At 41.0% G+C, this 24,949-nt stretch overlaps 1 protein-coding gene across 2 annotated transcripts in view; it reads left to right on the forward strand.

Moving 5' to 3' along the window:
- The window catches only part of UGGT1 (UDP-glucose glycoprotein glucosyltransferase 1), a 78,737-nt gene extending 56,424 nt beyond the window's left edge, over positions 1–22,313 (forward strand). For both annotated transcript variants that reach the window (XM_019542922.1, XM_019542924.1), the window contains exons 29-41: positions 1,157–1,346; positions 4,137–4,295; positions 6,318–6,403; positions 6,740–6,824; positions 8,321–8,409; positions 8,910–9,014; positions 9,881–9,965; positions 13,637–13,819; positions 15,958–16,118; positions 16,648–16,762; positions 19,389–19,505; positions 20,158–20,326; positions 21,310–22,313. In XM_019542922.1, coding sequence (XP_019398467.1) covers positions 1,157–1,346; positions 4,137–4,295; positions 6,318–6,403; positions 6,740–6,824; positions 8,321–8,409; positions 8,910–9,014; positions 9,881–9,965; positions 13,637–13,819; positions 15,958–16,118; positions 16,648–16,762; positions 19,389–19,505; positions 20,158–20,326; positions 21,310–21,335 — 1,570 coding nt within the window. In that variant the 3' untranslated portion in view covers positions 21,336–22,313. The remainder of the gene's footprint in view (positions 1–1,156; positions 1,347–4,136; positions 4,296–6,317; positions 6,404–6,739; positions 6,825–8,320; positions 8,410–8,909; positions 9,015–9,880; positions 9,966–13,636; positions 13,820–15,957; positions 16,119–16,647; positions 16,763–19,388; positions 19,506–20,157; positions 20,327–21,309) is intronic.
- The last annotated feature ends 2,636 nt before the right edge of the window (positions 22,314–24,949 follow it).

Raw genomic sequence — 24,949 nt, forward strand, 5'->3', positions numbered from 1 at the left:
TCAATTTGGTTTGAGTTGTGTAGCTTCACATAGTAACTTGACCATGTTGAGTCTGTTACACACAGATACACATAGACCTGTACCTTGGGGAGCTGTTCACCTTGCTTGGAGCTTACAGCGTGACTTCCATCCATGGGTTTCCAGATTGCCTTGTGGGTGGTGATGAGAGAAATTGTTGGTGCCGAGTGGTTCCTTTTATGTATGTCAGAGAAATAGAGTGTGTGGCATTATTTTAAATGGATGTTTCAACTAAAGTTGGCTTGTGATGTTTGCAGAACTTGCATACGCCACTCTAAATTAATACTTCCAATTATGTGAATGCCAGAAGAATGTTACAGACTGGCCTATAGTTATACTGCAAAACAAAAAGATCCCAACAGATTTTATTCCTTTTATCTGCCTAGAGTGAACTAAAACAAGGTGTTTATGATGCCTGCCTCTGCTGTTGTGTATTTCAGACTCTGGAACAATTGTCTTTATCACAGTGGTTCAGTTGGTGCTTCTATATAAAGATTAAAACTGGTTGAAAGTTGAAATTTCCACTTTGTGGAAAACAATTTGAATCTTGTTTTCATTCTGATTTAAAAAATAGAAGACAGCTATTGTAATGTGTGATTTTGATCTATTCATAGTGCATTATATAACATAATGTGTCAAGAAATATGGAAACAGAAATAGAATTTAATTAAGTAAAATTCAGAAAGAGTTATTTTCAAGCTTTTGAAAATACAAAAATATACCCATTTTCCAACAGAATTTTTAAGTTTTAAGTATTTTTCTATGAGAATTTGTCAGTCATTACAACATTTGTAAGCATTTTGATTTTGACAAAAAACATTTTTTAGTTAAATTATTTAAATGAAAAAATTCTTCCATGTTCTAATTAAACTATTATAGCTATTAAGTTTTAAGAAGAGTCTGCTAAAATAAAATGATATATCTGGTAAAGTGGTGGAGACTTTGAGAGATGCTTTTGATTTACAAACATCACAGGGTTAAGTGTGATTCCTTTGGCAAAGATCCTATAAATAAAAATCCAGTAGTGGACTGCCAGCTTCTTGAAACTTGTTATAGAAAAATGACTTGTCAATGAGAGTTAATGACTTACAAAATATGGCAGTAAATCATTCCAGTATCTTTCTGTTTGGAATTTCAGCTTTTATCGCTATGTGTTGGAGCCTGAGATTTCCTTCACAGCAGATGACAATTTTGCTCCTGGTCCAATTGCCAAATTCCTAGATATGCCTCAGTCCCCGCTGTTTACTCTGAATCTAAATACCCCTGAGAGCTGGATGGTGGAGTCTGTCAGAACTCCGTATGACCTTGATAACATTTACTTGGAGGAGGTAAGATATTTACTCCCTGCTTGCTCCTTGTCTGGAACATGGAGGCATTTTGGAACCTTAAACTACCTGATCATAAAGTACAGAGAAGGGAGGGGTGCTATGTTTTTTTCCAAGCTTAGGACATGTTGTGCAGAGAAACTGTTTCATGTCTGAGTACAGCATTTCACAGAAATGGACAAGAGGCAGCCATGAACCAGAAGAGGGGATTCTTAATTGTTTAGGGTTCTTAATTAAAACAGCTTTCTGATGGATCATCTTGCAGATATTCTCTGTAATTAATAAACTGGTCTACAATGATCAAACAACAAAATGCTTACAAGCAGCTTACCATGACCCATTTATAGTTTATTATGTAGTACATGCTGCCTACCGTACATAGCCTTGGGAAACTGTTAAAACAACTCAAGATGAAACAGCTCTTCTTTGCTTCAAGGCACGGGCTGATATCCTGGGCAATTCTCTTTTTCCCTGGAATAAGCTATTGCACAGCTGAGCAGGAACAACTGCAGGTTTTAGAACCATTTTAGATTGCGGTTTTTTTTTTTAAATAATTTTGTGTGTATCTAGCGTATGTGAAAGATGCCAGATTGAGCGCCCTGGAGGCTGAAGTCCTCTATTTATCCACAGAACAGGTATGGCATGGGCAGTGGCAGTACAAGCTTCCCCATCAGTGTGCCTCAACCCTGACCTGGAGGAACCACCTCTAGAGGTGAGAGGGTAGTTCAGTCTCCAGAACCCTTCAGTCCTTGGCTTTTGTGCTGAGATTGACAAACATAGTGCCAGCTGTGGAGGTGGCTCTTGTCATGTGGACATCTGTCTACTGCAAACTGAAGCAAGACCACCAAACTCACTTCAAAGAGGGCACCACTAGCTAACAGTTGGTAACTCCCCTTTGGCCTGGATTAGTCTGACTGCAAATATGTAGTCTGGTAGCAGCCCTCCCCCTTTATTTTTCTCTTCATCTAATGTATCTGGAAAAGGCCAAAGCCAGGTGGAGTACAGATCAATAGATACACCAGTAGCAGAGACTAGCATTGCTTATCCCACACTAATTACGAAGCAGTTCATACAGTCTGAGAGTGTATATGTATTATCATTCCTGTATTGCCCATAGTTAAATTATAAATGGGCATTTAAAGGGATGCCACTACCATTTTAGGCCTCTGAATTTAGTTTTGCCAGATGTATTTTGTGAGGGGGGTTTTTTTTGGTGTTGCCTAGATACTTAGAGAGATTCTGAGGAAAAGAATCTGAATCTGAGACTTGTAGTCCTGGGTTACTAAATAATACTAGCATTATGTGTATGTGTGTGTGCACAAATTTCAGTGCCTGATGCATAAAGTAGGGCCATCTCTGAAATGCAGTTCACTGATGCTACCAATCTGAGCAGGTTGTCTCACAGTAACGTAGTGGTAGCTCCTCAAGAGCGGGTCCAGACCCCCAGAGTAGCAGGGGTTTAAGACTGAAGAACATTGGGAATTTGCGGGGGGGTAGTTTTGCTCAGCACTTCTGTTCTGAATTATTTGCAGCCAGTCATATCAGTCTTTAATTTTAGACAGCCACCTAGAACACTGTGGGCAGTAGGTGAGGCAGTAACAACAAAAATTAATAACAGCTTTATATTCTTGGGGAAGAATAGTCTGGGACTAGACCATAGCTTGATAGATCTAGATTCAGGTTTAAACTTTGTCACAGACTTTGGCATCAGGAAGGTCATTTTATCTAAATTCCCCATTTGTGAAAAGGGATATTATAACTAGGGCTGTGCAGAGCTTTGGTCCCTGATTCGATTTGGCAGAGATTCAGCCTGATTTGTTGGCTGAATCTCCGAATCCAAATTGATTCAGAAAGATTCAGTGATTTGGACATAGACACAGCTTTAAATGTTTTTTCTACATACCTCTAGGTACCAGTGCAGCTCGTGAACGCTTCTATGCTGGGGCAGATGGAGCATCCCACAGGAGTGCAGGGGGGTCCCCAGCACACTCAGCAGCAGACCTGGAAGTGGACCAGAAGCACTTCTGGGTCCGCTGGGAAGCGCACACTGCCCCCTCTTCCCCCCCCGCTCAGCGACTGGTACTTCCTATGTCTGGGGGGGCACCAAGGGTCTCCCCGTGGCTGATCGGGAGGGGGGCCTGCACACAGCGGCAGACCCGGAAGCAGACTGGAAGTACTTCCAGTCCATTTCTGGGTTCACTGCCAAGCATGTGGGGAACCCCCTGCACTCCTGTGGGATGCTCCATCTGCCCCAGTATAGCAGCATTAACGAGCTGCGCTGGTACCTAGAGATATGTAGAAAAAGTATTTAAAGCTGTGTCTATTACTGAATCACTGATTCTCCAAATCAGCATTGAATCTTCAGATTTGGATTCAGCGGAATCAAATTGGGGACAGTGATCTGAATCAACAAATCTAATTGCTGTCCCCAATTCAGGCCAAGTCCGAATTGAATACAGCCCATTTTACACACCCCTAATTATAATGCTTCCTTTTCCCCACCCTTTGTCTGTTCAGGCTGTAAGCAGTTTGGGTCAAGGACTCTTGCTGTGGGTCCATAAGGTCTCTTTCTCAATGGGGCTGTTGTCTCTCTTGGGGTTTTCTAGGGGCTAATTTAATATCAATAGCCCACTAAAATAGAAAATAAAAATGCTCTAATTTTAGAAACAAAACCGTAATTGTGAGGAAATGCCACAAATATTCCAGAGAGCAATTAAGGACTAGGGAGCACAAGTGCAAACATCTGTTTGAGACATTCCTAAATGCAGCAATGTTTTTTTTTCTTTTTTGCAGGTGGATAATATAGTAGCTGCAGAATATGAATTGGAGTATTTGCTTCTGGAAGGACACTGTTATGATATCACTACTGGACAGCCACCTCGAGGACTCCAGTTCACATTGGGAACTTCAACCAAACCTGTTGTTGTTGATACAATTGTCATGGCCAACTTAGTACGTGTCCTTTTTTCATACAGACAACAAATGATCTCCCTTCTGTCACTTGTTATATATAGATCCAATTAGCACAGTTACTTGTTAGCCCCAAGACCCCAAGATATCTCTCTTAGTTTGTTAATAATAGATGTGAATGTTGCTTACATCCCAGGGACTTTGATGGTTTGGTTCCAGGTAGGGGGAGAATGCCTGGAGTCTGATGCTGGTTGGATTTGTTGGAGATACCTTATTCCTAACCATGTGAATGGAGGAGCCTTGTTTGTAGATAGGGTTGACTGTGGTCATTAGTAAGATGCACTCAGTCCCTCCACATCCCAAATTATCCAGAAGACTCTTGGAAGTAGGGCAGCAGCTTAAGAGCATCATTATAAGCAAAATGTTTTTTTGTGGAAAGTCAATCAGTTGCCCAGTTTGTGTAGACTGGATCCCTCTCCACAGCAACATCAGCATAAGTCCATGTAATCCTGTTTACCATTTAAGTTTCTCCCTAGTATGTCTTCTTCATCACAGCTTGTTCAGAGTGCTTGCTGTTTGCTTCCTGGTGTTGCCTTCTTTATACTGGCTATTTGTGGAGTATGAATTTGTTGATTTGACACTTTTCTAATGTCTTGCCCTGCATGTTGTTAAAAGAACAACTTGAACCTTCTGCTGAGAAGTATTTGATGCCACCCATAACACTCATGGTTAACAATGACTTTGCAAAATTAGATTCATAGGCTCTCTCTGGATATTTGTTTGCTTAGTACGCACTGCACGGCCAGCATTTTTAAATACTGATTTTAAAAACAAATTCCATTTGATTTTTTTTTTTGTGTTGCCCTTTCTATGTGGGAGAGCCTCTTCAGCATTCTAGTTGGGTATTTTTTCTGGTATAGTATCTCCTCTAATCTAAATACTATGAACAACACCTTTTTCTTTTTTGCACAGTTCCTACTTTCTTCACTATCAGTTGTCCATAATTTTGTTCTTAGCTTAGTATTGAGTTTTGTGCCCATGAGATTGGGGTGTACTTAATGGCTACAACTTTTTAATTAGCTTATTTGAGCACAAACACATACGTATGCATTTTTGGTACACACTCTCAACCCTTCTACTTTAATAGAAACTAGTAATTTTTAACCAGTTGAACGCACACACACATTCAGTTGTTCAAAAACTAGAATGTTTCTGAAGTTGTGAATAAGTGTGCTCCAAAAAATACAGAACTTGTGTTTATACGTGTGTATATGTATGTATATATATGTATGTGCGTGTGTACTATATATTTTTTAAAAGTTGTGCCTGGTAGATATGTTACACCAGGGGTAGGCAACCCCTGGTATGCATGCTACAGCATAGCATGCAAAGGCATTTTGTTTGACACTTGAGCCTTGGGACGGGAGCCAGGGCTGCACTGCCACAACAAGGATCAGGCCTCTCACAGCTCCCCCACCATCCGCCCCTGATACACCAATATCTTGCAAGTCAAGGTTGTGGGTGTTTGTGGCACTCTGCCTGAAAACATTGCCAACCCCTGTGTTACACCATTTATAGGATATTAATTCTTCTTGCTTTCCCTGTAAGTCTGTTTTAGTGCTCATTTGTTGGCAATTTGCTCAGCACAGCAATGACATCAAAATAAAAAATTGTGACCATTGTGATATTTAGCAGGTAGTGGCTTGAAACCATTTATCCAGTAGAGGTAAGCCCCCAAGTTAGACATTCTGGTTACTTTTGCAGAAACACAGGCTAGAAGCCTTCTTTTGGATTCTGTCCGCAAAATGACTAATTGAGAAGTTTCATTCATTTAAGAAATTCTCCTAGACCCATTGATATTGTTTGTTTTTAAATAAGAAATTCCATCAGCAGTTCTTCCTGTTCTTTTCTGGGCTTTGAAGGTTAAAGATGTTTTAACCAGCTGACTTATGAGCAACTGTAATTGAATCTAATATGGGTGACAATACAGAAGAATTATTAAGTTAGAGCTAGAAAGCAGCAGCAAAACAAAGTGTTCACTAAAGTTTTACTTTCCTTTCACAGGGTTACTTCCAGCTCAAAGCCAATCCTGGGGCCTGGGTCCTGAAGCTCAGGAAAGGGAGGTCTGAGGACATCTATAGAATTTATAGGTGAGGCAATATGACAGCTACTTTCTGGGTTTTTTTGTTTTCTTATGAACTTTTTGAAGTGAACAAACAGAATAGATAGCTGATAGTTCCTTTACCAAGTAGTAGCTAATTACATACTTCATTAAACACATTATTCATTCTCTGAGAAGAAATCTAATACATTCCATTATGTGAACTTCTACATGTATATGTTTGATAGATTATATCCCATTCTTGAAGATTTGTTTCCTGATATTTGAGGTTTTTGTAGGTTGGGGAGTACATTTAAAAGAAGCACAAAATAAAATGTCACTTGTGCTTTGATTGCACAGCTAAGTGTCTTGTTTTTATTTTCAGCCATGATGGTACGGATTCTCCACCTGATGCTAATGAAGTAGTTGTTGTTCTCAACAACTTCAAGAGCAAAATTATTAAAGTGAAGGTAAGTGTGAAAACAACAGTGTGGGAGCTTCTTACATGGCAGGACAGTTTAAGGCATTTGGGCATGAACAAAAGGTTATTTTAGGACTGTCATTCCTTCTATACCTCTGCATTAGGGTCACCATGCAGAAAATAGAGCAGAAAGATCAGAAAATCACTGATCATCCAGTGCATTTCTGGATGGCACTGTTCTGTCACTAAGCAGTTTGTGATAGTAGTGTACTTGAGCCTTACAGGACTCAATTCAGAGCTCACAGATTCCTATCAATTTCAGTGCTTTTTATCAGTCACCGTGACAGTTTATAAATATTACCCTTGTTTCACACACTGGAAAACAGGAAGAGAGGGTTTAAGTGGTTTGTTTTATTTGTAGGGCAGGCCAGTGACAGAGTGTAGTCTAAAATCCAGTTCACCTGGATTTTAGCCTTGTCCCATAGCCTATTTGTTGCATCACAAGACCTGTTCTGGTACATGCACAAGTATTAACCTCCTTCGTAGGAGACACCTATGTGGTCCCTTAGGCTGTACACTGTAATAAATGGTTTAATGATTTGTAAAACAGTTTTTTTAAAGGAAGGAAAATCAAGTGAATTTTAAAATTAGACAGAGAAGGATGGACATGAATGCCATTTATAAGAATATTTTAGCAACATAAGCATGAAGTGTAAAACCCAAGTATCTGAGGCTTTCAGGATATTAGAGTTGCACTTTAACTTTAGGCATTTTCATTATGCCTCCAGTGACTATATATGCAGAATAGGGGATTTGACATGCAGCTGCAGTAATGTGTATGCAGGTTAGAAACACAATTTTGCTCACATTTTATAAGCATGATTGAATGTGCAAAATCTAAAAAAAAATCAGTATCTTTAATATAGTTCCCCTCCATGTGCCTAATAATAATTAACAAACATATATGCAAGTTCTGTGCATTGGGTAACATGCATATTATTATGCACATATTCTTATCGGTCTGCTCTCAATAATGTAATATAATGACTGGTGAGAAAAAAAGACCTTCACATAATACTCGATGGCCTCTCATTCTTTACAGCCAGATAGCAGATGACAGGGTAGCTACAAATGAACTGAATTCATTGATTGTAGTGGTTGTCACACATCCTGTCCAATCTTCCTCCTTGGCCTTGTTTTGCATTCCAGGAATTCCAAAATGTCCCACTGATTGGCACCTTTTTTTGGATGTGGCCCATTTTGCCCACTGTATCTAATGTGATACAGCTAGTGCTCTGTTCTTGTTGCTTAATGTTTTCTCTAGTTTCCTTGTTGAAGATAGAACTAGTTTTGACATTATTTTGAAGATGTTAGTTGCACTTTTACTTCTGAAAACGATTTCAGTATGGCTTCTCTTGCGTGTGCATATAAATGGACATTTATTCAAATTGATATGTGGAAACTGTATTGTCGTGCCTATATAAGCACCTTGCAGTTGTTTCTCACGTATTAATACATTGACTAAAACAACATTTTATGTTTCAGGTTCAGAAAAAACTAGACATGATGAATGAAGATTTACTAAGTGATGGAACCAGTGAGAATGAGTCTGGATTTTGGGAATCTCTTAAATGGTAAAACAAGTTTGCCATTCAGTCCTATCTTGCAGGTCTTCTAAAACTAGAAGATGGTCCAACGATTTAATAGTGAAGCTAAAGCAGTAATACTCTGTAGCCATCCTGTTATAAATACGCTAGGTATGAACGTTTCTTTAAAATTAGTCAGTAATTCCTCGGAGTACACTTCTTCCCCACATGGAACTAAAGGGCCATCTTCATGCAACTGTATTCTCTTCTTCTTCATGGCAGTCTCGGAGCTCTGATTGTTGCACATCTTAAGGGCTAGTCTTGTTTGACTGAAGACAACTTGAACAGGACTACTCTCAAATCAGGGACTGGGGGAGGGAGGTGATACCAAACACTCCTTCCCTCCCAGGTTTTCTGCATATTGTGCCACAATTGCTACCAGACTAAAGAGTGAGAGATTCGGTTCAGAAACTCAGCTTGTCTATACTACTTTGTAGATCTGCCTCAGTATTCTACTAATTGGGTTTTTATTTTTTCCTGATTTTTAGGGGATTCACAGGTGGGCAGAAGAATGAAGATGTGAGGCAGGAGAAAGATGATGTGATTAATATATTCTCTGTGGCTTCAGGACACCTGTATGAAAGATTCCTCCGGTTAGTCTAGAACCTGTAGTCTCTTAAATGTACTGTTATATACTGGAAACAAGTAGTTGGTACATCTGGGACTCCAGGAAAGTTTCCTTTTTTTTTTCAGCCTTACATGATTAGTTTTATCCAAAGTGGGTGAGAATACTGGCTGTTCCACTCAGTACAGGTTCCTTACTAATCAATAAGGATGGTAGTAAGGAAAGTAAAAACAAATAGTAAAACCCCCATTACAGTTTTCATTTGCTTTGACTGAATATACTGTGACATTTTTTGTTCATCCAGCTTAAACTAATGAGTTAAGACAAGTGTTGTTTAATCGATGTTAGTAGGATGTGACTCTGTCATTATCTTAGGATTCTCATTGCTTCAAAACAATTATGTAGGCTTCCCACAAAGCTACAAGGTTGATTTTTTTTCAAAGCAAGAGATTCAATCTGTAGTTTTTTATTTGTACCATTGATTGCTCTTAATAGCTGATACAGGTATAGGCCTATTTTTCATAGATAGTATTGCTTTTAATCACTACACAGTTCTTGTGTTTGTTGAGATACAATCCAGTTTGTATATTCATACACATTCTTTCATTGGTTAAAGTATATTTTTTTAAAAATGTACTTTTTCAGTGTATTAAAAATCAGCATAAAGCTTTATGTTTTCTTTTAGATGCATAAAGATGAGTAATTTGGTATAATATACATTATACATTTGGCATAATAATGTTAGATAATAGTAATTTGTGTCCTAGCCATTATACGCCGTAACAAGCTTTCTGCATTGTTTGTTGGCTTTAATAGTGTTCGAATGCTAACAGTGATCTTGTATTAATATACAGTGATTGTTAAGTACTGAAGCTTTTTCTTTTCTTTTGACAGCATAATGATGTTATCTGTCCTGAAACATACTAAGACTCCAGTAAAATTCTGGTTCTTGAAGAACTACTTGTCACCTACATTCAAGGTTTGTTATTAAATACAAACTTCACATAGTTTGTAAAGACACAAGGCAAAGCAAACAGTTTTTAAGAGTTTTTAAGAGTTACTTGTTTATTGTCTTTCTGCTTCATTTTGCTGAGTAGCTTTTCTTTGGGCAGTTAGGTGAATGCCATATTTTGCAAATATGTGCATCGTAACCTCTTGATATACCTCTCTTTTGACAAAGCATCAAGAGTCATTAGTCTTATTCTTCTGATCAGAAAGTTTTGGTAAGTGAAGGTTTATTTGATAATGGATTCATATTGATAGCTAGTATTTGAGGGGATAGTGCAGAGCTGGAATAATAAAATAATGGAACTAGTGGCATTTATGTGAAGGTAGCAAGTGTTGCGCTCCGTTTTCTGTGACGTGCACTGCTGAAGTTCATGAAAAATATAGCTATTATACAGAATATTTTTTAAACTTACAGAATATATTTTTGAAGTTGTAGCTAGTAACATGTGAAAGGGGGTAAAGAAAGGCTGGCATAAAAAAGCTAGAGAAAGTCAATGCCAATGGTAAAAAGTACAGAAGGAGTTCCATATGAGGACCCCTTAAAACAGTAAGGTTGCTATATTTTAGAAATGAGAATAATCAACTTTTAGAGAGAACAATAATGTAACTGAATCCATATAATACAAATGGTGCAAAGGGGGTCAATTTGCCATGTAGCTCTATCAATACAAGAAAAAATAAAAAGGCAGCAAATTCATTAATTGGAAATTAACTGAAATGGATATTATTTTACACAATATGTAGCTAATGCAAGATAGCAGGATCTGAGTAGAGGCAAATATTTTTTAGCAGGAGTCAAAAAGTATCATACATTTATTTTTATGTGTAAGGTAGTATTAATGTGTGTGAAATATCATCAACCTCCATGCTTCATATCACTGTAGGAAAATAGGTCTGGAAGAAACTACATGAGGTCATGTAGTCCAGCCCCCCAGCTCAAGGCAGGAACATCCCAGCCAAGTTTCTTTCTAACCTGCTCTTGAGATTCCAGGTGTGAAGAGTTCACAGCTTCTCTGGGTATCTTGTTCCAGTGCTTGACAAGCCTCACATTCAGAAATTTCTTCCTAATCTCTATCTAAATTTCCTGCTGCATTTTGAGGCCATCACTCTTAGTCCTTGTTCCAGAGAAAAAGCTGTCATCTTCACCTTCCTTTCAGCTATTTGAAGATTGCTGTCAAATCCCCCTTGAGTCTTCTTCAGATTAAATAACCCCAGATCTTTCAGCATTTCTAAATAAGGTATGCTTACAAGGGCTTTTAAGTATTTTTGTTATGTTCCACTGGACTCTTTCCAATCCATCCACATCTTCCTTGAAGTCTGGGGCCCCAAAAACTGGACACAGTATTCAAAGTGAGGCCTCATCATGTGCTGAATAGAGCAGAAGAATCACTTCCGTTGATTTACAAGAGATGCTTCTGTTAATACAAACCAGTAGATAAAAGTGCCAAAAACCCCCACTGAAGTGCCTGCTCTATATAGATGCTGTGGAGTCGGGTCAAACTAACATACTGCTACTTCTGGTAAAGCACGGGTTGCTTTCTTTTTTAACATCTGTAAGCAGCCTAAGTTTCTGGTGTTAGGAAGAAACATTTGCCATAGGCATGTGAATGCATACAAGTTTATTAGGCTGTTTAACCCTTTTGTCTGATTTTTGCTGGTAGTAGCTATGGTTAGAATCAGAGATCTAATCTGCGTTTGATGATCCTCATCCTTAATGAAAATATCCTATACTAATACAAAGTAAGATTCGTTTTAGCGGTATATTGTTATTCTGTAATCTCATTTGAGTAAGGGGAAGAATGTAGCTGTGGTGCTACATAAGCAAATTAGAAAACAGGATCACATTGTGTTCCCTCTTTGAGGGGAAGTAATGTGCAGTTACCTCAGGCTAGCAACAAATTACTTCTGCATCAGCTCAGGTTCAGTGCTATGGGGTGTGCAAAGCGGGCAGTATTCAATTCGGATTCAGCCCAATTCGGGGGACAGTGATTCGATTCGCTGATTTGTATCATTGTCCCGATTTGATTCAGCTGAATCTAAAGATTCGATTCTGAATCAGAGAATCAGTGATTTGGCCGTAGACACAGCTTTATATGTTTTTTCTATGCACCTTAAAATACCAGGTGCGGCTTGTGAATGGTGAGGTGGTGGGGTGGATGGAGTGTCGCACAGGAGCTCGGGGGGGCTCCCCCGCATGCTTGGCAGCAGACCCCAAAGAGGACTGGAAATACTTTTAGTCCACTTCTGGGTCCACTGCCGAGTGCATGGGGGACCCACGCCCCCTCAGCTCAGTGATTGGCTGTAGGAGGGACCCCAGGTGCCACCCCAGACCCAGGAATGGGGGTGGCAAGGCGGGGGGGGGGTCCCCATGTGCTTCATGGCAGACCTGGAAGTGGACCGGAAGTACTTCTCGTCCACTACCGGGCAGCAGCCCCACTCCCCACCCTGTTCCCATGGGACACTCCATCTGCCCCAGCATCTCAGCATTTACGAGCCGCACCAGGTACCTTGAGGTATGTAGAAGAAACACAAAGCTGTGTCTATGGCCTAATTGTCAAATCTCTCTGAATCAAATCGGAGGCTTCCGATTCATTTTGTGGAGATTAATGGGTCTCCTGATTCAGTTCAGATTCAGAGATTCAGCCGCCAAATCAGACTGAATCTCCTCCAAATCGAATCGGCAACTGAAGCTTCTCACAGCCCTACCATGCATGTAGTGGACAAGTAATCTTGTTCTAGGCAGCAACGTTTTTGTGGAATTAAGCTTACTTTTAATGTCACTAAGGTGTCTTGTTACTCCTTCCTTTCAAATAAGGGTGCTAGTGTCACACCTTGGGCACACTACTGTACCAAAGTCAGTGGGCCCTGTCTTTTATTAGAGGTCTTTAGTATCAAGATAGACATAACTTGCTTCCAGTGTGTAGGTTTCTAAAACAAGGCAGTCCCTGGAGTACTTTATTGCAATTTTCAGAAGATTTATAGAGGGAGTAAAACAATTCAGGTTATCAAGTCCCAGCTTTGTGGTTCAGGATTGTTCTCTTAGGTATACTTACTAGTTTTTTTTTCTAGCTAGTTTAAAGGTCTCAATTGTTAAGTCTTCTGTCAGTTCACTTGAGGACACTCTTACAGCCAAGTGTAGATTACTGTTGGGAATTTTTCCTGACTTCTCTTGTCCTTTTCTCTTGCATAGTTTTATTCTGATGTTCCCCATTATACCTTCTCTGTACAGTCTGAAATAATGCCTTTCCCACCTGTAATTACACATTTTTAACTCAAGTGTTCTGTGTTTGTAAATCAGTCTCTTCAACATTAATTTATTATAAAATAGATCATTGCTAAACTTTTGAGATGAAGCTAAACCAAGATGTTTAGATGACTTAAAAAGTACAGTTTGACAGTTCCATGTATGATCTGTGGTGGCCACAAATTGAGATTACATTTTGCAGCCAGTATGAAGTAGTGGTAGAATCATATAACATAAAAAACAATATTACAAATAAAAGAATAATTGGTAATTTGTGTTTTACACAGTTCTGAAGTGTCTTGGACATTTCCTTTTGTCCAGTTTTTTTTGTTACTTCCATGCTGTTTTGCTGTAGTTAAAACCAGAAATGCAGTAAAAACATAATTTCCCCCCTGCAGGAGTTCATCCCATACATGGCAGAGAACTACAGTTTCCAGTATGAACTTGTCCAGTATAAATGGCCACGATGGCTTCATCAGCAAACAGAGAAGCAGCGCATTATCTGGGGCTATAAGATCCTTTTTCTGGATGTACTGTTCCCACTGGCTGTAGATAAATTCTTGTTTGTGGATGCAGATCAGGTAAGCTATCAAAAAGCTAAGCAGCATTGGCAGGAATTACCAGGTCAGTTTAAGTACAGGCAGTCCTTGGACTTACAACGTTTATAAATTGACACCCTGTTTCAACTTTATGACATCAGTTTTAACTTCACAACACTTGATCGGACGCAATGCCACGCCAGCAAACAAGTTTGCTGCATCACTCATCTCCCTGGAGAACATCTGTCCAGACTTGCTTGGACACTTTCTTTAAGAAAGCAGACAAGACTCCAGAAGAACCTGCAGAAAAACTCCTGAGAAGACTCCAGCCACAAACCTTTCAAAAAGTCCAGCCAAGAGCCTTTCAAAAAGTCCAGCAAGTCACCTCAAAGAAGTCCTTCCAAATCAATATGATTGCTATTTACAATATAAATACATTAATGTAACCATATTACTCATCTATAGTTGATTGAGTACAAAATTCTGGGGTATTTTTGGTGAAAATAGGATATTAGGCCTTGGTTCAGGAACCAATCCCCCATTTATAACATTGTTTCTTATGAGAAAATTGGTTCTGAGTTGCAACATTTCAACTTAAGACACGGTTTTCAGGAACCAATTGTGTCATAAGTCTGAGGACTGCCTGTACAATAAATGGCTTTCTTGTGTGTAATTATATGAAAATCACAGAGCCCTTCACCTGAAGTATGGAAAAGGCCAAGATTAAGATTCTGTACTATACTACAGTGGGCACTACATGTTTTACACTATCTGCAGTGACCTTACAGCATGGGCTCCCTGGGGGCTTTCCCTGGTGCCTTGTTTGCTGCCCCCTTGCCCCCCACTGAGCAAGACGCTGCACCTCCCGTGGTAAAAATTCTGGGTGGGAAGGTGGGGGAGCCATTGCACTCAACCCCTCCCCCTCTATATACTACTGAGCAGCCTGGCTTCTGTGGCTCCTGGGCTGCACCTGCCATGGCAGAGACTCCCAAGTGGGTGGAAGGGGAACATTGCAGTGCCTCTGCTGCAGCTGGTGTGCAGTGAGCTACACCCATTCTTGAGTATTACCCCAGATCCATTTCCAGTTTTGCTGCCCTTACTGGCTGTTTTACTGCTCTGTATCCACTGCCTAAGGGGGACGGTGTCAGAGTGGGTATGGTGCCTTGCTTTGGATCTATGGGTTTGAGCTTTGTTCTGGACCTAACAAAAGCTACTCCCTGTTGATGTATCTGTAGATGGTATTTGGTCATTCATACTGGGGAGATGGTGATGGTGGATGTAATGCTAGTCACATCACTCCCTTGAGTGCTGCCAGCTACAGAAACTGGCATGCCTTGACTGTACTAGCCTGAGGGACCACTTAGGGTTGAGTGTAGTATTGACCTTTTTTATATTTATTAGATTAGTGGTCGGCAGCCTTTTCAGACCATGGGCTGGAATGACTGAGCAGCTCAGGTCAAAGATGCGCAGGTGCTAGGACATACCTATTACCATTGCATCTCCCCCTACCCTGTGAGAGAAGCCCCTGCTACTGCTGGTTCTCTCTGCTGTGTCATAAGAGAAGCCCCATGTCCGTGGGCAGATCCAATGGCTCTGCAGGCCGTAGGTTGCTGTCTCCTGCACTAGAAGATTCAGTCTTTTCTTTTCAGTGTAGTTTGTTTCCTCCAAAGTTTGCTGATACATATGATTATTATCGCCATAGCCCTATTGTCCAGACACTGTACTAGTGCAACAGAGATAGTCCTTATCCCTAAAGAGCTTCCTATCTAAGTGTAAGAGGCAACAGGTGGAGATAAGAGATGAATATAGCACAGTATAACTATGAAGATGATTTTCAACTGCTTGATAAGCAATGGTTACAATTCTCCAGCTGCCTAACAAGCTTCTGTTAAGTTATTTGTGGGCAAGATTCCACTTTACTAGCTCCAGTCCAAAAGAGCGTATTTGGCAGTGTTTTTGACACTGTGTGTTATCTGAAGAATCATGGGAACATATTATTCTAATTTTCCTGGGGCAGGGACTTTATTTTGCCACATCACTATAATTTTAAATGACCTTTTTCTAACTGAATTTTGACTGTGACCAGGACCTTCACAATAACCACTGAACAAAACTAAACTGTACACCAGGTCTCCAAAATGTGCCTGTGTACATACTAAGCAGAAATAACTTTTCTTTAGATTGTGCGCACAGACCTCAAAGAGTTAAGAGATTTCAATTTGGATGGAGCACCTTATGGATATACTCCCTTCTGTGACAGCCGTAAAGAGATGGATGGCTACAGGTTCTGGAAGTCAGGATACTGGGCAAGTCACTTGGCTGGAAGAAAATACCACATCAGGTACTGAAAGATTCAGTGTTCCCACATAAATTGGAGGGGTTGTCACGAAACAAAACCATGTGCTCTGCTAACAGTCCTGCAGATTATAATTTCATATTTCCCATAAATGGTTGAAGTTCATGTATGTACACTTAGTGAGATTGGTATCTGCTTTGTGTTTACATAACAGGGTTTGCTCACAGTCCTCATCTTTCCCAGGTTCTATCAGGTTACCCTCGGAAAGTCAGAGGGTGCCTGTTTGACAAGTGACATTAGGGGTTGTTCTACATGCTGTGGCTGTCACAGATAAGTAGCTAAACTGCTGTTAGCTACCAGAAATCTCATCAGAAGATGTATGGGTTAGTTTTTTAAAGAAATGGAAGAAGTGTTACTCACACAGTAGTGCTATAAAACTGTTTATTAGAGAATCTTTGGATTTATGCACTGTGACCTAATTTTTCTATAAGGGTCCAACTTAGACTACAGTAAATGTGGATTTTGTACATCAGAGTGGTTTCAGGTGATTAATGGCTATATTGTTTGTGTTCAGTGCACTCTATGTTGTGGATCTGAAGAAGTTCAGGAAGATTGCTGCTGGAGACCGGCTTAGAGGACAGTATCAAGGTCTCAGTCAGGATCCTAACAGCCTTTCCAACCTTGATCAGGTATGTGTGTTGTTTTTCAGTCACTGCAGTTGAACAGCTTTCAGATGGAGAGGATCCTTCTTATACCTGATGCCTGTTCAGGTTGCATGTCATGGATGTGGCTTTTCTCCTGGCTAAAAATCAGATTAGGATTTAATCTATTTCTTTAGTCAAAATTGAAATCCCCCTTCCCCACCCCTCTTTAATTTCTTCCCTGCTTAACATGGTTGGGATACACAGTTCTGAAACAGTGTTGCCCTGATGTCTTGTCCATCCCAATGCCATGCCTAGGGCAGAGTGAAACCTTTCAGTGGCAGTGAACATTACCATTAGGCTGCAGTATGCGATGCACATAAGATTTTGAACAATCACAGAATTCCTTTCATGCTGAATGTTAAAATTATTAACATTCTGATCTTTTGGAGACTTCTACCGAGGCTCAATGGGAATTTAGCTGCCTTTAAGGTGGCATTATGTATTAGCCACCTGTGAATTGTTTACATTGCAGTTACATTGCAGACAGTCCGTGGTGTGAGTAAGTTCAGTATTCTAGTTTTCTTACTAATGCCCTCAAATTAACACACAACCCCCACCCAACATGGGGGCAGCAGTAATTCAGGCAGCTGCCTGTTGCCTTGCAGAAGCTTCATTACTGCAAGTTTCCTCTCTAGGAATAGAGGATTAATTTGCTTACACAGTCACTCCTTGACCTTCCAATCAGATCAGCAAGACAGTGCTAAGTGTTGTGGTGTTTTCTTTGAAATGGACAACTTTCACTTGAGAAGTATCCTCCAACTACTTTGTTTTTCTTAAATACATCATAAGACAATGAATGGCTTTTATATCCATTTGGCGACTTGCAAACATTGACTAGATTGGAGTCAGGAACGTGGAGATAAAAATCTTAATAACTCATTACCAGTGTCTTGAAGTGTCTAGTCTACTGTGAGTATACATGAAGATTATTTTAGTCTAATGAGAAATGTTCTTGTCTCTGTGTATATGCCATGTCCTAATTAAGTTAGTGGAAAATTTATACAGTATTGAAATAATGTTGTTCGTAAGTTAATTATTTGGACGGTTGGCTAGAATACTTCTGCTATAATACTACCAGATGATCATCAGTCTGTCCTCTAAACAAATATACAAGTACCAAGAGGGAACCTTTTGTTAAGCTCTTCTTAAGTTAACTTAAGAAGATAACTATTCAAGCTAATCTGGTGCTACAAAGGTCTTGATAGCTGGAATCACATTGTTGCTATATCAAATGGAATTAAATCTAAATATCCTGACTCAATAAATTAACTGAAAATTTATTCGAAATTGGTTTTGTTTAGAAATGTAGCTTTCTGGAATTTTGGCTTTCTCTAAGAGAATCAGATTTTTACAGATTTTTTTTGAGGATTAATTCCAAATTTGCATTTCCTTCATGTTAAACCAGGGGTGGGCCCTGGAGGGCCAGTTTATGAGTTTTGGTGAGCTGTTGAGGGCCGCAAGGATAGCCCTGCCCCTTGACAGGTGCCCTGCCCCCGGTCACCATATTGGCACCAAAAGTCCTTCCCCTAGCCCGCTGGAAGTCCTTCCCCTTGCCTGCTGGAAGTACTCTTTTTTGGGGTTGGGGGGGCTGTTATCTTGGAACCAGAAAAAAACTAAATCATACACTAAAAGTCAAACGCCTACTATAACTTTTAATTTTATTACAAAAAATATTTATGATTTATGTTTGCGTAGTGTATATAGAGGTAGTTGCATAATAACTCAAAAATAAAGTCTTAGTCTTATATATGGTGTGTGGGTGAGTATGGGGAGTCCCACAAGCTGCACATGGCAGCAGGGAGCAGGGAAGGCAGCCAGCTACATTGTGCAGGGCTTCTTCCAGTGACGCACAAGTGCGAGGAGCTGCATGTGTGCCTCAAGGAGCCCTGCATAATAGAGGTGGACCAGCCTCACTGCACTCCTTGCTCCCATCTGCAGCTCTGGCCAGAGCCATGCGCTGCTGTGTGGCAGCACCTGTACAGGTCATGAGCACCCCGAGGGCCCACCACCTGCTGGTGCTGCTGCCACTGGTGGCAGGGGCTGTGCGCCATGGTGATGAATGTGTGTGTGTGGGGGGGAGGGTCCTCACAATGCCACCCTTGCTCACACCCACACCCTGCCCACCCAAGCTTCATGTTTCTGCCACTTCCAGGGCATGGGCTCTGCACTCCTGCAGGTGCCAGCCTTACATTTTCCACCCCACTGCAGCTTCCTTTCCCCCTTCTGTCCCCACCACTTTCTTTCCTGCTGCCCAGAGTGAACGCTGTAGCACGGAGACGAGAACAAGCCGCTGGACTTGGGGGAAGCCAAGCAGGGGCCCCAGCAGCTGAAGCAGTGGCAGCAACGACCCTGCCCAGAAGCTGGGCCGGTCTTTCCACCCATGAGGATGGGAGTAAGATGCGGGAAGGGATATAATTAACTGGTGGGTGCCTGCAGGCTGAAGCAAATTGCCCGCAAGCCATATTTTGCCCACCCCAGTGTTAGATCCACCCTGATTTTGTTCTTTCTGTAAATTTTGCTGTACAGGTTACATGACTTCTCAATAGTGTAGTTTTAAGAATTTTAGATAATCGATTTTTCCCTCTCACTAGTAAATCTTTATTTCAAACAGGATTTGCCCAACAACATGATCCATCAAGTGCCAATTAAATCACTCCCACAAGAGTGGCTTTGGTGTGAAACGTGGTGTGATGATACGTCAAAAAAGAGAGCAAAAACCATTGATCTGGTAAGGCCACTGTGACTCTTTTTCAATATGTTAACATTTTATGGTAAAACTGAGATGCTGGCACTTTCTTATTTCAGCAGAGGGGTAAGGCCCTCAGGTACAAGGGTGAATCTTGGAAGATTGGTCTCCAGCCCATGGTCCCTGGGCAACTTGTTACCCAAGACCCTCTGACATTGTCTGGGGCTACGGGAAGTTTCGCATTGCATGGATGTCTGTTTCTTTAGGTTGGCAGGAAGAGTGAGGAAAGGTACTAGTAGCCTGCAGGCTAGCAGTGGTTGAGGACCACTGCCTTATACAGACCATCAGTCTCCTTACTAAGGAGTAGATCTAGATGTAAGCACTAATCTGTCCTTTCCTCCCTGCTTTATTTTTTTCCAGAGCTATCTAAAGTAGAGTTAGGACAAGTTTGGGAATGGACTTTAAACTGTACTCCTGCTCTGATAACACTTCTCTGAATTAGTTCTTGACAGTGGTAGAATTCATTTACTGGGAAGCATTCCCCACATTCATTATTCTTTTGAAGCCAGGAAATATTTGGGGCTTGAAAACATTTGGACAAAGTGTGTGTGTGGAGATGGGCATTTGCATGCATGCGCATGCATGCGTCTGAACAGATCTGTTGCTTTCTGCTTACCCTATTTTACTTTTGCAGTGTAATAACCCAATGACCAAAGAGCCCAAGCTGCAGGCCGCGATGCGTATTGTCTCAGAGTGGCAGGACTATGATCTAGAAATTAAACAGCTCTACAGTCATTTCCAGGAAGAGAAAGAAATTGGAACAATTAAAACAATAGGTGAAACAAAACATCAAAGCAAAGAAGGTAGCTTTTATCTTTCTTTATAAAAATGGCTTTTAAAAGGGAAAAAAAACAGTACTATTTTTTTGCCCTCTCTGACTACAGTTTTTGAATCGTGATATCCTGGGTATTTTCTTCTCAGCTGCTGGTAAAGAGCCCACATTTAACCATTATAACATAAATGAGTAACGGGCAGAAAGTAAAACAAAAAATATGATGGTAGTTGATTTACCTGTTTTTTGTGGGGGCGGTGGAAAGCCAGCTGTAGGGAACAGAGGTTTTTGGCCTATTTCCTGACATTTTTCTAGGTGCAAATACTTAACAGCATCCAGCCTCAGTAAGGTGACCTACTGCTCTGTCAAGTAGACATAGTGTGGATTTTTAAGAAGCTCAGTACTATCCTTCCTGTATGGGAAAATTCTTAACTGAGTGCAGATTATGGTTTCCCTTAATGGATTCTGAATAATATGGATACAGCTGCACTTGCTGTTGAAAACTAAATGGTGGCAATGGTTTAAAGGCTGTGTAGACAGAGCAAAAGCATTTTCAATAAGGCTTTAATGGTGGGAAGAAATGAAGTACATTACTTGTGAAGCCCAGCTGAATGATGTTGGGGGGGTGTTGTTGAGATGTATTTTGAATAGTGATAAAACATGACTAACACAGCTAATATTTATGAAATACTAAAGAGACCTGAATCTGAAATACAGACCTGTGAGCAGTTTTTGAAATTTGGGAATCACTGCTCTTAAAACAGCTTCACAAGGGCGCACTGGATATATAAAAAAAAAACCTTGGCTAGGATTTATTGATACACATCTCACTAGGCTTGGCAAAAGTTCATGCACTCTTAGTTTATAAAGGAATTACTGTGAAAAAGCTTTACCTTTCAAAGTGCAAGTTATTAATTGACAGAACAAAGTGCACACCATTTCTAAAAAACTCCAATCAGTCTAATGATAACTGGAAATAGGTGACTTTCATTCTTTTTCCCTCCTTTTCTACAGATCCAGCAGCACATGTGGAATTATGATCTATGGGGAAACATGAAGTTAGACTATTTAATAGACAATTTTTATATCAAATGCTAGTTTTTTCCAGTATGTCTGCAAAACTGCTGAATAATTGAATGGGATGATGTGTGCATTTTTATCACTTGCTGTTGAGTTGATTTCTGCATCTGAAATAGGATCTGGATTATTGGAATTAGTGTTACTGTTTTTGTACCTGTGGATGAATGAAAGAGCCTGCAGAGGAGTCCAGAATTTCAGTTAACAAAACTCTGAATATCATTGAAAAAGCAGCAGATCTGTTCATCTAGCTGTTGCCATAAACACTACTAGTCACCATGATTCTATTAACCACAGATATCTTACTCAAGAGCGCATGGAAAATGCATACCCAGGGAACAGCGGCACAGAGAGGAGTCCTTACCTCAAGGAAAGTTTTGAAATGGAGCTTATTTTTCCAGGTTAGGTTAAAGCCTGGAATCATGTCTTGAACTGGTCTTATATTGCACCTGCAGTTTTCAGATTGAATCATCTTGTACAAGGCTCTGCTCATATTTGATCATTATGCGTTTCATTCTGTAACAGAACAGCAGTTTTATTATTTTGATTGAGAACATCTATTTTCCTTGCTTTTGAATGGTTGGCTTACTGCAAAGCAATGCTAGCCAACCATTTAAATATATCGTCCCTTCCAAATGTATGTGCTTACAAAGTAAGCAATACATTGGATCAGACTTCTAAAGTGAGATTATTTTTCCAATTTGGCAGTCTCCTCCCCTCAGTTTAATACATGACCCTCTTATTCCCTCCCCAACTTTTACAGTTGAAAAAAAATTGTAGTCAGTAGGGCATTGGTACTGGTGCGGTTCATTGATTCATGAATGTTTATGTTTATGAAGATCTGTGGAAGCTTTTGATCATGTAAATTTTGTAACTTTATTTTTCTTCAGACACGTATGTCACATCAGTAAAATCTTGGAGTTTGTAGGTGGTACGCTTTAGTTCCCCCACTCACCCCATTTCTTTCCTTTGATCTTTTATAAAAAGATTCTCTTGTAATGTTCTCACAATGGAACATGAGTTGATTCCTCTTGATTGAAACTTTTTTCCCCCTATGGTCCCAATTTATATTGTTTGTGGGAAACTCTAGTTGCTTTTATGTGTCATGTTATTCAAGTGTACAGAACAGAAAACATCTTGCTTCAAGTAGTTGCCTCTTATGAGGATTAGTGACCTTATCATGGATTCTTAAGCTGTACATTTCTAAAGCCTCTTTCATACATCTACATTTTTAAAACAAGCAGCTGAAGTCATTCTGTCACAGGAGCACACTCATAGCTAATCGTTGTATCTTTAGTTGTAGTTTCTGTGTGTTTTAGTGCTACAAAATGTATCCTCAAAAATCCCTTAAAGTTGTTTCTGGGAACCATGGTGGGATGGTAGCTGGACAGTTTTGTTTATGTCCAAACAGATTTGTACCTTTATATCCAAACAGATTTGTACCTTTATGTCCAGGGCCATGTGGATGTGGGAACTCATTCCCTTTGTCCAAGATACAGATACATTTTCTTTAGATTTTATATTTCAAATATGGTTACCACAATTACATACAATACAGCAGTTCTTCATTTAGCCACCCTTCTGTAAGTGTGCAGTTGCAGTCTTTCCTATGCTTTTTTTCAGTTCCATATAATTTTGGCTAAGACGGTGAGTTTCTGCAGTAGTTGTTTATTAGCTTCCTACATCCTTTATAATTCTCCTGAAGCTGTACATTCTGTGCTTTGACTCATGGTATCAGTGCAAGAACACTGCCTATGTCGAATTTTGATATTCAGTGCTCGTATCTCTACTTCAGATTAGAAACTGGTGCAGATAACCCTGACCTTGTATATCTTTGTAGAACTACAATAAGCATCTTGTGTAAATAACATGTAATGGGAGGGCAGATTTATTTTTGGAGGGGAAGGGTTAATTTTTCTTTTTTTTAAATGTTAAGTTTCTTATTCTTGAGGGCAAAAATCACTTCTGAAGTAAGGCAGAGCAGTGCCAGCCAGGTGAATGGCACAGGGCATGTCTGGCACAGGAGGTGTACTGGGTGGTGCTCCTTATGGCACCTGTGAAAAGGTGGCTACATGCATCTTCTGCCGAGGCATTTGGAAGAGTGCTTTGTGTGCGTTTTCCAAGTGGGTGTCTGGCTATGCATCCCACCAGCAAACCAGACCCATGGTCTGAGGGCTAGATGGAGAGAATGATGGCTTCCTGTGCCCTCCTTTCATCTACACAAAAATGCCCCAAGATCAGTTGCAGAGTGCAAAGCTGGCATATGCACATGGTATTTTAAAGGATTAGCAGTTTTGCAGGCATTTGCTTTCAAAGTTTTCAATGCTGGGATGTAAAAATAAGTGTACACATACAGTGGTGGACAGCTGACTTTAGTCTGCGGTGTACTGACATCAGTAGACATCTTTATCATGCTGTATTACAGGTTTGCCCAACATATGGCCCATGGGCTGCCATGTGGCCTGCCAAGGTATTTTCTGTGGCCCGCGGTGCTGCAAAGGGAAATAGAAGTAAACATGGTTTACTTTTGTTCCTTTGTCCCTCCCCCAGCCCCTCACACGCCTGGGGAAGGGACAAGGTTCCCACGCGCACTGCATCAGCTTGATGTTTCTGATGCGGTGCATGTGGGAAGAGGAATGCAGACCCATCCTGCCTCCTTCCATTCCCAGCACCACATGGGGAAGCCGCCGCTCCCCGCCTGCAGGCAAGAGGCAGTCCAGCTTGGCCACCCAGCCTCGGGTCGCTGGCAGAGGTGGAGCGGTGCGGGCAGGTGCCTCCTCCTGCTGGGCTGTCAGCATCGGCTGCACTGTGCGGGACAGCCCCGGGCTCAGGCAGAGTCTGCACTCACTGCACCCTGAGGTGCTGCCCAGCCCTGGCTCCCTCCAGCCCAGTGCAGCATGGCCACGCGGACCCACGGAGGCGATGCAGCGGCCGGGCTCGCTGTCGTCGTCTGCCTCTGCTGCCTCCTGCCCGGCTGGGGTGCCACAGGTAAGGCAGGGCCAAGGCAGGAAGACAGCGCCTCCCCCGGGGCCGGGCCAATGACTGTTGGCTCCTGGCACCTGTGTGTGTGTGTGGGGGGGGGGATCCCTGCCTTTCACAGTCCTGACCCAGTGTCCCTCGCTGTTCCTACCTCCAGACCTAGTGCCCCAGTGTGTGGGGTATGGGGGGGGTCCCCAAGTAGCCCCTTGCAGGCTGGAACTCTGCCAGCCCACAAGAGAAAAGCCACTGTTATATGTTTTTCTCCTTTAAAGGTGAACCCACTTTTAAAGTTTGCTTGTGACCCTTTCATATATTCTTGAGACCTTCATTGGTGTCAAAGGTCATGTGACATCACTTCCTGATGTGATACCACTTCCTGTGAGGTCTTTAAATATGGCTCACCAGCCCACTGGGTGGTAAAAAGTTTGTGATCCGGCCCCATATTCAAAAAGGTTAGACACCCCTGCTGTATTAAATGACAGACCCAGAGTGCTTCAGAACCCACTCTCCACTGAGATGGTAAGTGCATTGCCTGCATGGCCATGATTTCATAGATTTCATAGACATTAGGGCTGGAAGGGACCTCGGGAGATCATCG

The sequence above is a fragment of the Crocodylus porosus genome, unplaced genomic scaffold (genome assembly GCF_001723895.1).
Source record: "Crocodylus porosus isolate Cpor-Errol unplaced genomic scaffold, CroPor_comp1, whole genome shotgun sequence".
Taxonomy (NCBI): domain Eukaryota; kingdom Metazoa; phylum Chordata; order Crocodylia; family Crocodylidae; genus Crocodylus; species Crocodylus porosus.